We start from the raw sequence: 13,844 nt of genomic DNA on the forward strand, positions 1-13,844 counted from the left end.
ACCCAGTGCTCATCCCAACAGGTGCCCTCCTCAATACCCATCACTCACCCTCCCCTCCCTCCCTCCCCCCATCAGCTCTCAGTTTGTTCTCAGTTTTTAAGAGTCTCTTATGCTTTGGCTCTCTCCCACTCTAACCTTTTTTTTTTCCTTCCCCTCCCCCATGGGTTCCTGTTAAATTTCTCAGGATCCACATAAGAGTGAACACATATGGTATCTGTCTTTCTCTGTATGGCTTATTTCACTTAGCATAACACTCTCCAGTTCCATCCACATTGCTACAAAGGGCCATATTCCATTCTTTCTCATTGCCACGTAGTACTCCATTGTGTATATAAACCACAATTTCTTTATCCATGCATCAGTTGATGGACATTTAGGCTCTTTCCATAATTTGACTATTGTTGAGAGTGCTGCTATAAACATTGGGGTACAAATGCCCCTATGTATCAGTACTCCTGTATCCCTTGGGTAAATTCCTAGCAGTGCTCTTGCTGGGTCATAGGGTAGGTCTATTGCAATTATTTCTTAACATCTGTTATCCCTGCTAAGTTGTCAGCTCTGCGACAGCACTGAATATCTGGCACATATATGAGAAGAATGAGGGAGGAAAGCAAAGAGGAAGACAGCATGAGGCAGATAGGAAAGGAAGGAGGCAGGAAGCAGGGAGAGACAGGAGAATGGGGGGATATCTCTGAGGCTTACTGTCAATGGTGTGCTCATAAACCAGGGCTCTGCTGTGTAAAAGAAAAAAGAAAATAAAAGAAAAGGCCCCGATTTGTATTGTTTGCCAATTTTCATGGACCACAGCCAGCTTCCATTTACCAGCGTGACGTACCTAAGTCAAGTTGGGAAAAGCCGCATAGACTCAGGTCGTGCAAACGTAAAGAGCCAGCTCCAGTACAGCACAGAGACTCAAGTATAGTGAGGTTTTAACAGTACAAATACCAGAATTTTATAACAGGAGTGATTTCAAAATGGCACTATCATTGTTGTTGCTTACCATAAAAGAATTCACAAATCTTTTTAAAAAAGTTTTTAAATGTTTATTTTGAGAGAGATAAAGAGCGAACAGGGGAGGGGCAGAGAGAGGGAGACAGGGAATCCCAAGCAGGCTGTGCACCGTCAGCACAGAGCCCAATGTGAGGCTCAAACTCACAAACCATGAGATGAGTTGGACTACTTAACTTACTAAGCCACCCGGATGCCCCAAGAATTCACAACTCTTATTAGGAATTCATATAATACTGAATTGCATAGGTAGAGAGAAAGCAAGTCTTCTTTATGATCCCTTCCCATTCTACTAGTGTGTATGTGTGTTAATGTATAATACAATGCCCTTAGAACAGTGACCTTTAAGGGCTCAACCACCATAAGCAGTTACTAGTATTACTAAGTCACACCCGTCTATCAGCCATTGTGATTGGCTCATAGTAATGCACCATACGGGTGAATGGTTAGTCAATCAATGCAACCTTCCTGCTATTTCTAAATATTTTTTAAATCTTACTTATATAATACATTTGCCAAATTACGTCCTCAGGGTTATTTCCAAAAACTGAATTTCTTGATTAAGGATATGTAAATTTAAAAATTTTGATAGTTTCAGATAGCTGTCTCAAAAGGATTTACTACCAGAAGCATATAAGTATGCATCTATGTCCCCAGAATCTGACTGACTGTAGCCATTATCAAGTTTTTAAATCCCTCTAATCCCATATTTTTCAGACACCATGTTTCTTTTATAAATTTTTCTATGTTTTCTTATTGATTTTTATGAACTCTCTACACATTAAAATACCTTCTGTCACATACACTGACAATATTTTTCCTAAGTCTCATGTGTCTTTCAAGCTATATATGGCATCTTTTTCTGTACAGGAAGTGTTCAATTCTAGTAATCACAGCAATTATTTTTCTGTTTGAATTTCACATCAAGTTTAAAAAGTCTTTCTTTACTTTTTTATTTTTTTAAGTTAATTTATTTATTTGGGGGGGGGGTGGGTAGAGAGAGTGGGGGAGAGAGAGAATCCCAGGCAGGCTCCACACTCAGCATGGGATCATAACCTAAGTCCAGATCAAGAATCAGATGCTTAACTGACTAAGTCATCCAGGCGCCCCTGATTTCTTTAAATATTTAATTCTTTGGGGTTTATTTTTGCGTGTAGTGTAAAACAGGAACTATTTTTTCTAACTGAATCATCAATTCATCCAATAACATTTATAAAAGGATTTCACAGCTTTTCCATGGATTTAAAATGCTATCTTAATCATATATAAAATTTTCAAAAATATGGAGGTCTGCTTGAAGATACTAAACTCTATTTCTGTATGTTTATGCTTTCATACATTAACCGAGACAGTCTCCCTGCATTTTATCCTTACAAATGAACTGGAGAATTTACACTGTCAAGGCCTAAAATAATTTTGTTCGTTTTAGATTTCACAGGACATCTAAGTTAGTTTCACTGTTTTATATGCCTAGAAAGCATAGCCTACAGTCTGGCCATGTCGATGGGAAAAGGGAAAAGAAAAATACGTCACCAACAACAAAGTAGATCCCCTCTATTAAGTACCTCATTTGGGATGGGCCCTGTAATAAACTCTTCACATACATTAGCTCATTTAATCCTCAAAACACTCCAGTGAGATATTTACCTTTTATTTTCATTTGTAAATGAAAACACTGAGGCAATGCAAAGATTAAGGTATTTTCCAAGGACATACAGGGATTAAGTAATGAAGATGGGATTTGAACTCTAGACTGCCAAATCCAAATCCTGTGTTTATAACCAAGTCTGAAACATACTGATTCAATTTCATTTTTTATTGCAGTTTTAAAACAAATTTCAGCTTACCAAAATCTGAATTATTTCTTCAGGCCTTTTATCTTCGACTGGAATCCCATTCACTTCCCTAAGTTCATCACCAACATGAATAAGACCTGAGAAGTAGCAAATTCGGGAAATTAACAGACTTACCTACAAAAGAACTGCAATTTGCAATTGTATCTATACTTAAAGCATTGTTTGGTTCCTTTAATACATTTGAGGAGACCTTTATGCTTCTCAGGTTTCAGATTCTGTGCCTCTAAACCGCAGAACCAAAGACTACCACATTATAACGCTGGCAAAAGAAAAGACATCAGCATCCTGGTCTTTGTCCAGAAATGTACATTATTTTCACTTAATAAAAGAATCTGTATTTTGTTTTAAAGGCTGCACACTTTCAGTAGTACTTTTCAAGTGAGGAACACTTGAAGCATATCTTACTATAGCTTCAGAAGTCCATGTAACTGTAAAGCAGAATGAGATTTATCGTTTATTTCAACAGATTCCCACGGTTCAACAGAAGAAAATTTCTTATTCCTTGTTTTGATGGATTACATCCAAAGATCACTTATCCTCTTAACTACATGTTGGAGATGTTGCCCATGAAATGCACCATGGCCTGTCCATGCGCCTAGTGTTGAAACCCTTACCACTTCTGTCTGCAGCTCCTCCTCTCATGATTCTGGCCACAATAATGGCCCCCGTCTGCTCGTCTTTCTTAATGGTGGCTCCCTTTTAAGAAAAAGAACAAAAAGTACTTGTGGGTAAAGGTGCATAGTGGTTGGCAGGAAAGGAGGCAGAAATAAGAAGATTCATCTGGAAAAAGTGAAAGCAATTACAAAAAATTAAAGGTATGAGGCAGGACAAAGAGACATCATGCCCCTTTATCTTACAAAGCACTCCTGACTTGGTACAGATTTTCAATCAGACACATCATGTAAGGTTTTCAGCACAATTTAAAGATTTTTCAAATCTGTAAGCTCTTCAACATTATGAAAAGTAGAAATCTCCTCTTTCCATTATACTACTTTATATTTGAATACTATTTGTTTTTTCCCCTTGACAGCATTGGCTCATTTCACTTTGTCCCTCTAATACCCCATGAAGAAGGGAGGCCATATTGAGAAGGTTAAGTGAATACAAAAATCTCATCAAAATTAGAAAACTAAGACCCAGGCCATCTGGCTTTTAGTTTAGTGATACTTCTATAATAGCATTATAGCAAAGGAACTCAGACATAATGATAAAGAGAGAGAGAGAAAACTCCAAAATTAGTCGCATTCCTTACCTAATGCTAAGATAAATTAATAGAAGAAAGATCTGTTACTCCAAGGTCTTTATGTACTAGGACTGTGCTAAGAACAAGCAGAACTAACATTCTGGCATAAGATTAGGAAACAATTTTAAAGAGTCCAGAAATTCTTCATTTATGGATGTTCAGAAGCTAACTGAATGCTGCTTATAACAACATCAAGCACAAATGGTTACTTTGAACATCTTTTTATGACTTTCCTTCTAAGAAACTGGCATTGGTGTGGGAAAGCGTTCTACATGGCATCACACAGCTAAAAAGATGCACATTGGGTGACGGCAGAATTCACACCCTGAAAAAGAAAGTGGAATTTTCCCACAGGTCAGTAAACATGTTTATATCGTTAAAAATTAGTTATGTAAACAAAATTAGGAATCAATTTGTAAAAAGTATATTTTATTTGACAGCTATCACATGCATATCTAATAGTAGTAAAAACAAATCAAATAATTAAGTAATCTGAGTATTTTGTGGCATTCTTCATCACCAAGCATCCATTCAAATCCAAAGACTTGAATGAGCATCTCTCCACAATCATAAAAACCAAACCCATAAAGACCCACCAATTAATGGTAATTTTTGCCTTTATTTAAATAGTTTACTTAGAGCTAAGATGACTAGAAATGTAATATTTTTAATAAAACTGGTATGATTAAATAAACTTTAATTTTCCTTAACAATATCTCCAACTTTCTCATCAAAGTATGGCTAATAGCAAAAGGGTCTGATAACCTAAGATTAATTACCCATTTTTTTTGCAGTGTTTTTTTTTTAACCAATTTTTTCTTTCTTTTTTTTTTTTACTGAGGTAAAACTGGCAAGTAACATTATAGGACTTTCAAGTATACACCATTATAATTAGACATCTGTATGCACTACACAGTGATCATCGCTATAAGTCTAGTTACCACTCATCACCATATAATTGACCCAATTTTGTCCCCACCCCCAACCTTCTTATAGCCACTAATGTGTTGTATCTATGAGTTTGTTTGTTCATTTGCTTTTTTCTAAATTTCACATATGAATACAATGATATGATAATTTGTCACTTTCTAACTTATTTTACTTAGTATAACACCTTCAAGGTCCATCCATGTTGTCACAAATGGCAAGACGTCATTCCTTTTTGATGGCTGAGTAATACTGCACTGTGGATATGTGTGTGTATGTATGTGTGTATGTATGCATATGTATATGCCATATCTTCTTCACCTATTCATCCACCAATGGACACTTAGGTCCTTTCCATATCTTGGCCATTGTATACGATGTTATAATGAACATAGGAGTGCATATACTTTTTCAAATCAGCATTTTTATATTCTTCAGATAAATCCTCAGAAGTGGAATAGATGGATATGATAGTTCTATTCTTTATTTTTTAAGAGTATGGAGAAATCTCCAGAGTTTTTTCAATAGTGCCTGCACCAATTTACACTCCCGTCAACAGTGTACAAGGATTCCCTTTTCTCTACATCCCCACCAACAGTTATGTCTTGTCTTTCTGATAATACCCATTGTAATTGATGTGAGGTGATGTCAATTACAGTTTTGATTTGCATTTCCCTAATTATTAGTGATGTTGAACATCTTTTCATGTGCCTATTGGCCATCTGTATGCCTTCTTTGGAAAACTGTCTATTCAGATCCTCTGTCCATTTTTAATTGTGTTGTTTAGGTTTTTTTTTTTAATTGTATGAGTTCTTTGGATATTAATCCCTTATCGGATAAATGACTTGCAAAAACCTTCTCCCATTCAGTAGGCTGTCTTTTCATTTCAATGATGGTTTCTTTTGAGGTGCAGAGTTTGATGTAGTCCTATTTATTCTGTTTTTGTTTCCCCTGACTTTGGAGTCAGATCTACAGAAACATTGCTAAGACACATGTTGAGGAGCTTACCACCTATGTTTTCTTCTTCTAGTAATTTTACAGTTTCAGGTCTTAGATTCAAGTCTTTAATACGTTATGAGTTAATTTTTGTGTATAGAGCAAGACAGTAGTCAAGTTTCATTTACATGTGGCTGTCCAGTTTTTCCAATACTATTTATTGAAAAGACTCCCCTTTCTCCACTGCATGTTATTAGCTCTTTTGTTTAAATTAACTGTCCATGCATGTGTGGGTTTAATTTGGGGTTCTCAATTCTATTCCATTGATCAGTGTGTCTTTTTTAATGCCCATACCAAACTGTTTTGATTACTATAGCTTTGTAGTATAATTTCAAGTCAAGGAGCATGATCCCCTAAGCTTTCTTCTTCTCAAGATTGCTTTGGCTGTTTGGGATCCTTTGTGGTTCCAAATTTTAGAATTATTTGTTATAGTTCCATGAAAAATGACCTTAGAATTTTGAGAGAGACTGCCCTGGATCTGTAGATTGCTTTGGGTTGTTTGGGCATTTTAACAATATTAATTCTTCCAGTCCATGAGCATGGACTATCTCCATTTGTGTCTTCAATTTCTTTCATCAATGTCATAGTTTTCAGTGTACAGATCTTTCACTTCCTTGGTTAAATTTATTCCTAGGTATTTTTTTTTCTGATGCACTTTTAAATGAGATTGCTTTCTTAATTCCTCTGATTATCCATTATTAGTGTACAGAAATGCCACAGATTTGTTTTGTTAATTTTGTATCCTCCTACTTTACTGAGTACATTTATTAGTTCTAACAGTTTTTGGTGCAGTCTTTTGGATTTTCTATATATAGCATTAGATCATCTGCAAATAGTGATAGCTTTAGTTCTTCTTTTCTGATTGGAGGTCTTCTTTTTCTTGCTTAACTGTTGTGGCTAGCCTTCCAGCACTGTGTTGAAGAAAAGTGGCAAGAGTGTGCAATCCTCTTCTTGTTTCTGATCTTACAGGAAAAACTTTCAGCTTTTTACCATTGAGTATGATGTTAGTTTACCTTTATTATGTTGAGGTATTTTCTATCTTTACTCTGTTGAGAGTTTGTATCATAAATGAATACTGTTAAATGATTTTTCTGCATCTACTGAGATATGATTTTTATCCTTCATTGTGTTAATGTGGTTTGTCATGTTGATTGATCTGTGGGCATTGAACCATGCTTGGATGCCTGGACTAAATCCCACTTTCTCATGGCTTATGATCCTTTTAATGTATCATTGAACTGAGTTTGCTAATATCTTGAGAATTTTTTCATCAGTGTCATCAATGATATTGGCCTGTAATTGTGTGTGTATGTGTGCGTGGTGTTCTTGTCTGGTTTTGGTATCAGGGTAATGCTTCCCTGATAATATTACTTTGGAAGTACTCCCTCCTCTTCAGTTTTTTTGTAAGAGTTTAAAAAATATACAGATTAAATCATTGAAAGTTTGATGAAATTCATCTGTAAAGCCATCTGGTCCTAGAGTTTTGTTTGTTGGGAAATTCTGATTACTAATTTAATATCCTTGCTAGTAATTGGTCTATTCAGATTTTCTATTTCTTTATGACTGGTCTTGGATAATTGCATGTTTCTGGGACTCCATTTCTTCTAGGTTGTCCAATTTGTTGGTATATAATTTGTTCATAGTAGTCTCATGATTCTTTATATTTCTGTGGTGTTAGTTGTAACACTTCTCTTTCATTTCTGATTTTAATCTTTTTCTTGATGAGTCTAGCTAAAGGTTTGTCAACTTACTTTTTTTCAAATAACCAACTCTTAGTTTCATTGACCTTTTCTATTGTTTTGTCTCTTTCATTTATTTCTGCTCTGATCTTTTTTTACTTCTTTCCTTCTACTAACTTTGAGCTTCAAGTGTAAAATTCAATTATTTGAGATTTTTCTTGTTTATTGAGGTAGGCCTGTATTAACTCCGAATTTCCCTTTTAGAATCACTTTTGCTAAATCCAAAAATTTTGGTTTGTGGTGTTCCTATTTTCATTTCTGTCACTTGGTACTTTTTAATTTGTTCTTTGATTTCTTCAACGACCCACTGTTCAGTAGCATGTTGTTTGATCCCCATATTTTTGTGGTTTTCTCAATTTTCTTCTTGTAATTGATTTCTGATTTTACAACACCATTGTGGGTGGAGAAGATGCTTGATATTTCATCTTCCTGAATTCACTAAGTTTTGTGACCGAACATGTAATCTATCCTGGAGAATGTTCCATGTGCACTTGAGAAGAACGTGTATTCTATTCTTTTTGGAATGAATGTTCTGTACATATTAAGTCCATCTGGTCTAATGTGTTGTTCAAAGCCACTGTTTCCTCATGGATTTTGTTTGGATAATGCATCCACTGATGTAAGTGGGGTGTTGTAAGTCCCCTACTAGTATTGCTGACAATTTCTCCCTGTTAATTTTTGCTTTATATATCTTGGTGCCTCTATGTTGGATACATATATATTTATAAATGTTATGCGTTCTTGTTGGATTGACTGTTTTTCATTATGTAATGCCCTTTTTTCCTATTACTATAAGTCTATTTTAAAGTCTATTTTGTCAGCTATAAGTATAGCTACACCAGCTTTTTGTTTCCATTTGCATGGAATATCTTTCTCCATTCTTTCACTCTCAGTTTATGTGTGTTCTTACTTCTGAAGTCAGTCTCTCATAGGCAGCATACAGATGTGTCTTGTTTTTTTTTTATCCATACAACCACTCTGTGTCTTTTGACTGGAAGGTTTAGTCCACGTACATTTAAAGTAATTACTGATAGGTACATACTTGCTATCATTTTGTTAATTGCTTTCTGGCTGTTTTCAGAGTTCCTCTCTATTCCTTTCTTCTTTTCTCTCTCTTCCTTTTTACATTGCATTTAGATTCCTTTCTCATTTCCCTTTGTGTATTTACTGTAAGTTTTGCCTGGTGGTTACCGTGAAGTTCACCTAGAACTTCCTGTGTATATAATGGTCTGTTTTGACAGCAACTTGAACATACTCTAAAACTTTACGTTTTTTCTTCCTGCCTCCCATGTTTTATATTTATGTCACACTTTACACCTTTTTATTTTGTGCCTCCTTTAATTATTGTAGTTTTTATTATTTATTTTATTGTAGTTAATTTTATTGTTTTTGTATCTTAACCTTTACACTTGCCTTATTAATGACTGATCCACTACCTTTACTATATATTTACTTTTCCAGCAACATTTTTACTTTCCTACGCTTTCTTTTTATTACTTAATGCCATTTCTTTTCAGTTTAGAGAAGTCCCTTTAACATTAATTATAAAGCCAGTTTAGTGACGATGAACAACTTCTGCTTTTGCTTATACATAAAACTCTTAATCCCTCCTTCAAATGTGAGTACTAAACTTACCAGTAGAAACTTCTAGGTTGGAAGTTTTTTCCATTCAGCACTTTGGATATGTCATGCCACTCTCTTCTGGTCTGCAAAGTTTTTTCAGAAATATCTGCTGATACCCTTATGAGGTTTCCCTTGATATAAGAAGTTGTTTTTCTCTTGTAGCTTTTAAGATTCTCTCTTTCACCATTTTATTTATAATGTGTCCTGATACGGATTTCTTTGGGTTCTTCTTATTTGGAACTATCTGGGCTTCATGGACCTATAGGTCCATTTTCTTCTCTAGATTAGAAAAGTGTTCAGCCATTATTTCTTGACATAAGTTTTCTGGCCCTGTTTTCTACATGGACCCCTATAATGTGAATGTTATTCTATTTGATATTGATTCAAACGTTAAGTTACCTTTTTTTTTTTCTCTTTTCTTTTGGCTGCTCTGTGTGGGTGAGTCCTATTGCTTTTTCTTCCAGCTTGCTGATCTGATCTTTGGCTTCATCCAGTCTGCTGAACTGCTCTAGGGTATTTTCCAGTTCTGTATTCTTCAGCTCTTTAACTCCTGTTGGGAATTTTGTTATATTTTCTTTGTTGAGGATCTCACCGTGTCCATCCAATCTTCTTGAGTTCAGTGAGCATCTTTACGACCATTACTTTGAATTCTTTATCAGACATATTGCTTATCTCTATGGCATTAATGCCCCTTTCTCATATTTTGTTTTCTTCTTTTGTTTGGAACACTTTCCTCTGTCTCCTCATTTTGCCTGACTCTCTGTGCTCATTTCTATCAATCACCTCTCCTAGTATTGAAGCAGTGACCTTTCAAAGGAGAGTCATGTGGAGCCCAGAAGTTCAATCCCTTCTAACCAGAGCTAGGTGCTTAAGAAGCATCCCCTGTGTGGTATGTTATGAACCTGTTTGCTGTAGCAGGGCTACGTCTGCGATGCAAGAATGTATCAGGCTGGTGCCCAGCCGGCTGTGATGCATGGCTGCACTGAGTGGCACAGGCTGCACTGTGGCCAAGGGGTGGGCGGGACTACTGCCTGGCCCAGCTGTTACGCACAATCACAGTGTGGGGATTGGCAGGGTTCCTGGCTGGGCACACCCCTCAGCTCCAGCAGATTAGAGAAAAAGTTCCAAAATGACTCCCACCTTCACCACCTTTAACAAAGTAGATGCAGTCACAAACATGGCACCGTCCTATTTTTCGTATTTGTGACTCCGTCCCTGGGGAAAGTTCCAAAAGTTTCCCGCCTCGCTGGCAAGCACTTTAAGATCAGTAAGTGGGTCTCCTTCGCATATGGTCTAGGTGCTTTTCAAATTGGAGTTTTTGTGTTGGGTCCTGGGGTGAGTGAGTCTGCCCACGAGCCCTTAAGAGCAGGCTCTCCCTTCCCTACAGTTCTATGATTTTCCTGCACATGATCCCTACTGGTTTTCAAAGCCTGGCATTTAGGGGGCTCATCTCTTTCATGCAGGATTTAAGGGGCTGGGTGCCTGGTCTGGAGCACAAACCCCTCACTCCAGGAAAACTTCTATATTTTTGAGATCCTCCTTAGCTGTGGATCACTGCACCTACCGTGGGGTGTGTGTGTGTGTGTATGTGTGTTTTTTTGTTTTTCTTGCAAGTCGGTGTCTCTGCCTCTCCTATCCAATGCTGTCCTTTTTGTCCTTTATCATAGAGGCTCTGTTCATCCAGTTTTCTAGTCTTTTTCAAATTATTCTATATGGAGTTGTGTATTTGTTGTATTCATGGGAAGGAAGGAGTTCAGAATCTTCCTACACCACCACCTTGAATCCAAGTCTCTGCTCATCCATATTTTATAGATGAGAAAATAATCACAAACGGCTATGATCTAAGATCAGAAAATTAGCGTACAGTGAAGTCAGGACCTATCCAAGGCAAACTGATCAGAATGCTATTTTTAGTCTTAACTATTCGATATTGCTTACCCTATATCTTTAACTTTTTATTCACAAATTATAAGTTCACTGCCCTTGCATTAGCTTATCTACGATGGACATCATCAATTCCCTCCTTCTCTGTATGCGCATATGCCCTATTCCCATACCAAGTGGTGAAAATGGTCCTAAGGCATGTAAGCCTATAGGAGGGCTTGCAGCTGCCAGCTGGGCCTCTTGAAATACTTGCTCTGTGGGAAGTCAGACACCATGTAAGAAATGATTACTGCCATGCTGTGAGGAGGCCCACGCAGCCAAGTGGAGAGGTCATCTGGAAAGAGCTGTCTGATCAGCCCCCATTTTTCTGGCCATCCCAATCCAGGCATCAGTCATAGGAATGAAGTTCACAGATGACCCCAGCCTTAGCCACCACCTAACTGAACATATGAGGGACTCTACTTAATAACCACCCAACTGAGCCTATCAACCTCTAAAACTATGATACATAATGTTGTATAGCCACAAAATTTGGGGGTGGTTTGTAACACAGAATTAGGTAATTGGAGTAAACCTCTTGCTTCACTATGAATTATACTATTTTTCAACATAGGACCATCCAGTTTGTTGTGCTTAATGCTAGTCCTTTTGACTTATTCCGTGATTCAATGAAGCTGACAAATGTTTACTGAGAGCCTACTCTGTGCAAGGTTCTAAGGGCATGTAATGTATTGGTGAAAAAAACTAAGCATTTCTGCCCCCTCATGGAACTTACATCTAACAAGAAAGAAAGACAATAAACAAATGATGAAATAATTAGACATATAGTATGTTAGAAAGTGGCTACTACTGTGGGTATGAGAGCGGCAGGGAAGACAATGTAAAGACACAGGCTTCAATGAGAAGATGAAATCTGAGTAAAGAAAGATAAAAAGGAAACGAAGGAGTTAGCCAAAGAGAAAGAATAGATGAAAACAGTACAGAAGTGCTAGGATGAGGCTGTAAATGGAACGGAGTGATCAAGGAAGAGCAAAAAAGCCAATGTGGCTGGAGTAAGGTAAAAGGGGAGAAGCAGGAGGAAGTGAGAGTAGATGGCATCAGGGAGATCATGTAGAACTTTGTAGATTATATCGTGGGGGCTCTGGATTTTATTCTGAAAGAAACAAGGAGAAGCTGAACGGCGTGAGTGAGTGTCATAATCTAAAAGGTTCGCTCCACCTACTGTGTTAAGAAAAGAGTGCAGGAATGCAAGGGCTAAAGCAAGGAAACAAATTGGGGGTTGTTAAACTAATCCGGGAAAAAGATGAAGGAGGCTTGGATCTGACTGGCAGGAGGTGAAGTGATGAACAGTCTGGATATATTACTGGTACAGCCAAAAGGATTCCCAAAGGACTGGAAAGGGTACATGAAAGAAGAAAGGTATCAAAGACGGACTCTGGTTTTTGGCGGAGCTATTAGGAAGATGGGATTGTAATCAACTGAGAGGAGGAATCCTAGGAGGGGAATGAATTTGGGGACAAAGATCAGTTTACTTTTGGACACGTGAAGACAGAGATGTCTATTCGACATTCCAGTGGAGATATCAAGTACACAGATGGACATACAAATTTAAAGCTCAGAAAAAAAGATCTGGAAGAAAAATCGACTTGGGAGTCACTGACACACAGATGATTTTTAAAGCCAGGGGCTGGATGAAATCACTTCTAGAATGTGTAAAGAATAGCACTGCCACACTGAAGGGTTACTCTGTTGCAGATACAAACCTTGAAACAGGGGTGCCTGCAACCTGCTGACTCTACCTATCCCCGGAGGGTGAACTATGGACCCTGAGAAATGATCTCCCACTTTCTACATGATGCTAGCCCTTGACTCAACCTTCGTTTTGATCCCTTCATTCTTGAAGATTTCCGCTTCCGTCTTTCTTTCCAAACTCCTATTACCACAATTCTTTGAGGTATTCTTAGTGGAACGTACTTGCGTGAAAAGAAGATCAAAACTCATTAAAATAGAACACATTACATGCCATTTTGTACAAAAGTCTACAGTCCTATGGTGCAGATAGCACAAGGAAAATAAAGTTGTATCTAATGTTTTAGTACTTACATATTTCCTTATGTAATTATTTTGAATTTATTCTATGTGATTTTGACCCAAAAAATAGAGTATAGAGAACTTTGGGTTAGATTGAGAAGTTAAAATTCTGGTTACGTTTGTCTTGCTACTGCTGTAAAATGGTTTATAAAAGAGGACCTGATGAGCCCATGCTATCATGATGTCTCCATAAAAAATGCATGTCCTACAATACTGCCAATATTCTAAGACCTCCTTAAGCAGGTAGCGCTGTTGATTCCAGGTTGAACCTTTGAAATCAAAGTGGTTTCAAGCATCATCTACCAAACATTTGCATCAAGAACATCTGAGACATTTAAAAAATCTAGATTCCCAGGTCCCACCTGAAACCTACTGATGCAGACTCTCTGGGGGTAGAGGTGGTGAAGTTTGCGTTTTAAGTAAGCACCTCAGGTAATTCTTAGGATACCAAAGTTGGAGCAGCACTGTTCTAAAAGA

The 13,844-nt window shown here is 37.2% G+C and overlaps 1 protein-coding gene across 2 annotated transcripts in view; it reads right to left on the minus strand.

The window, feature by feature from the left end:
* MPP7 (MAGUK p55 scaffold protein 7) overlaps window positions 1–13,844 on the minus strand; it is a 218,128-nt gene that overhangs the window by 89,507 nt on the left and 114,777 nt on the right. For both annotated transcript variants that reach the window (XM_047865088.1, XM_047865087.1), the window contains exons 6-7: window positions 3,479–3,560; window positions 2,856–2,941 (exon numbers count right to left, since the gene is read on the minus strand). In XM_047865088.1, coding sequence (XP_047721044.1) covers window positions 2,856–2,941; window positions 3,479–3,560 — 168 coding nt within the window. The remainder of the gene's footprint in view (window positions 1–2,855; window positions 2,942–3,478; window positions 3,561–13,844) is intronic.

The sequence above is a fragment of the Prionailurus viverrinus genome, chromosome B4 (assembly GCF_022837055.1).
Source record: "Prionailurus viverrinus isolate Anna chromosome B4, UM_Priviv_1.0, whole genome shotgun sequence".
Lineage (NCBI taxonomy): Eukaryota > Metazoa > Chordata > Mammalia > Carnivora > Felidae > Prionailurus > Prionailurus viverrinus.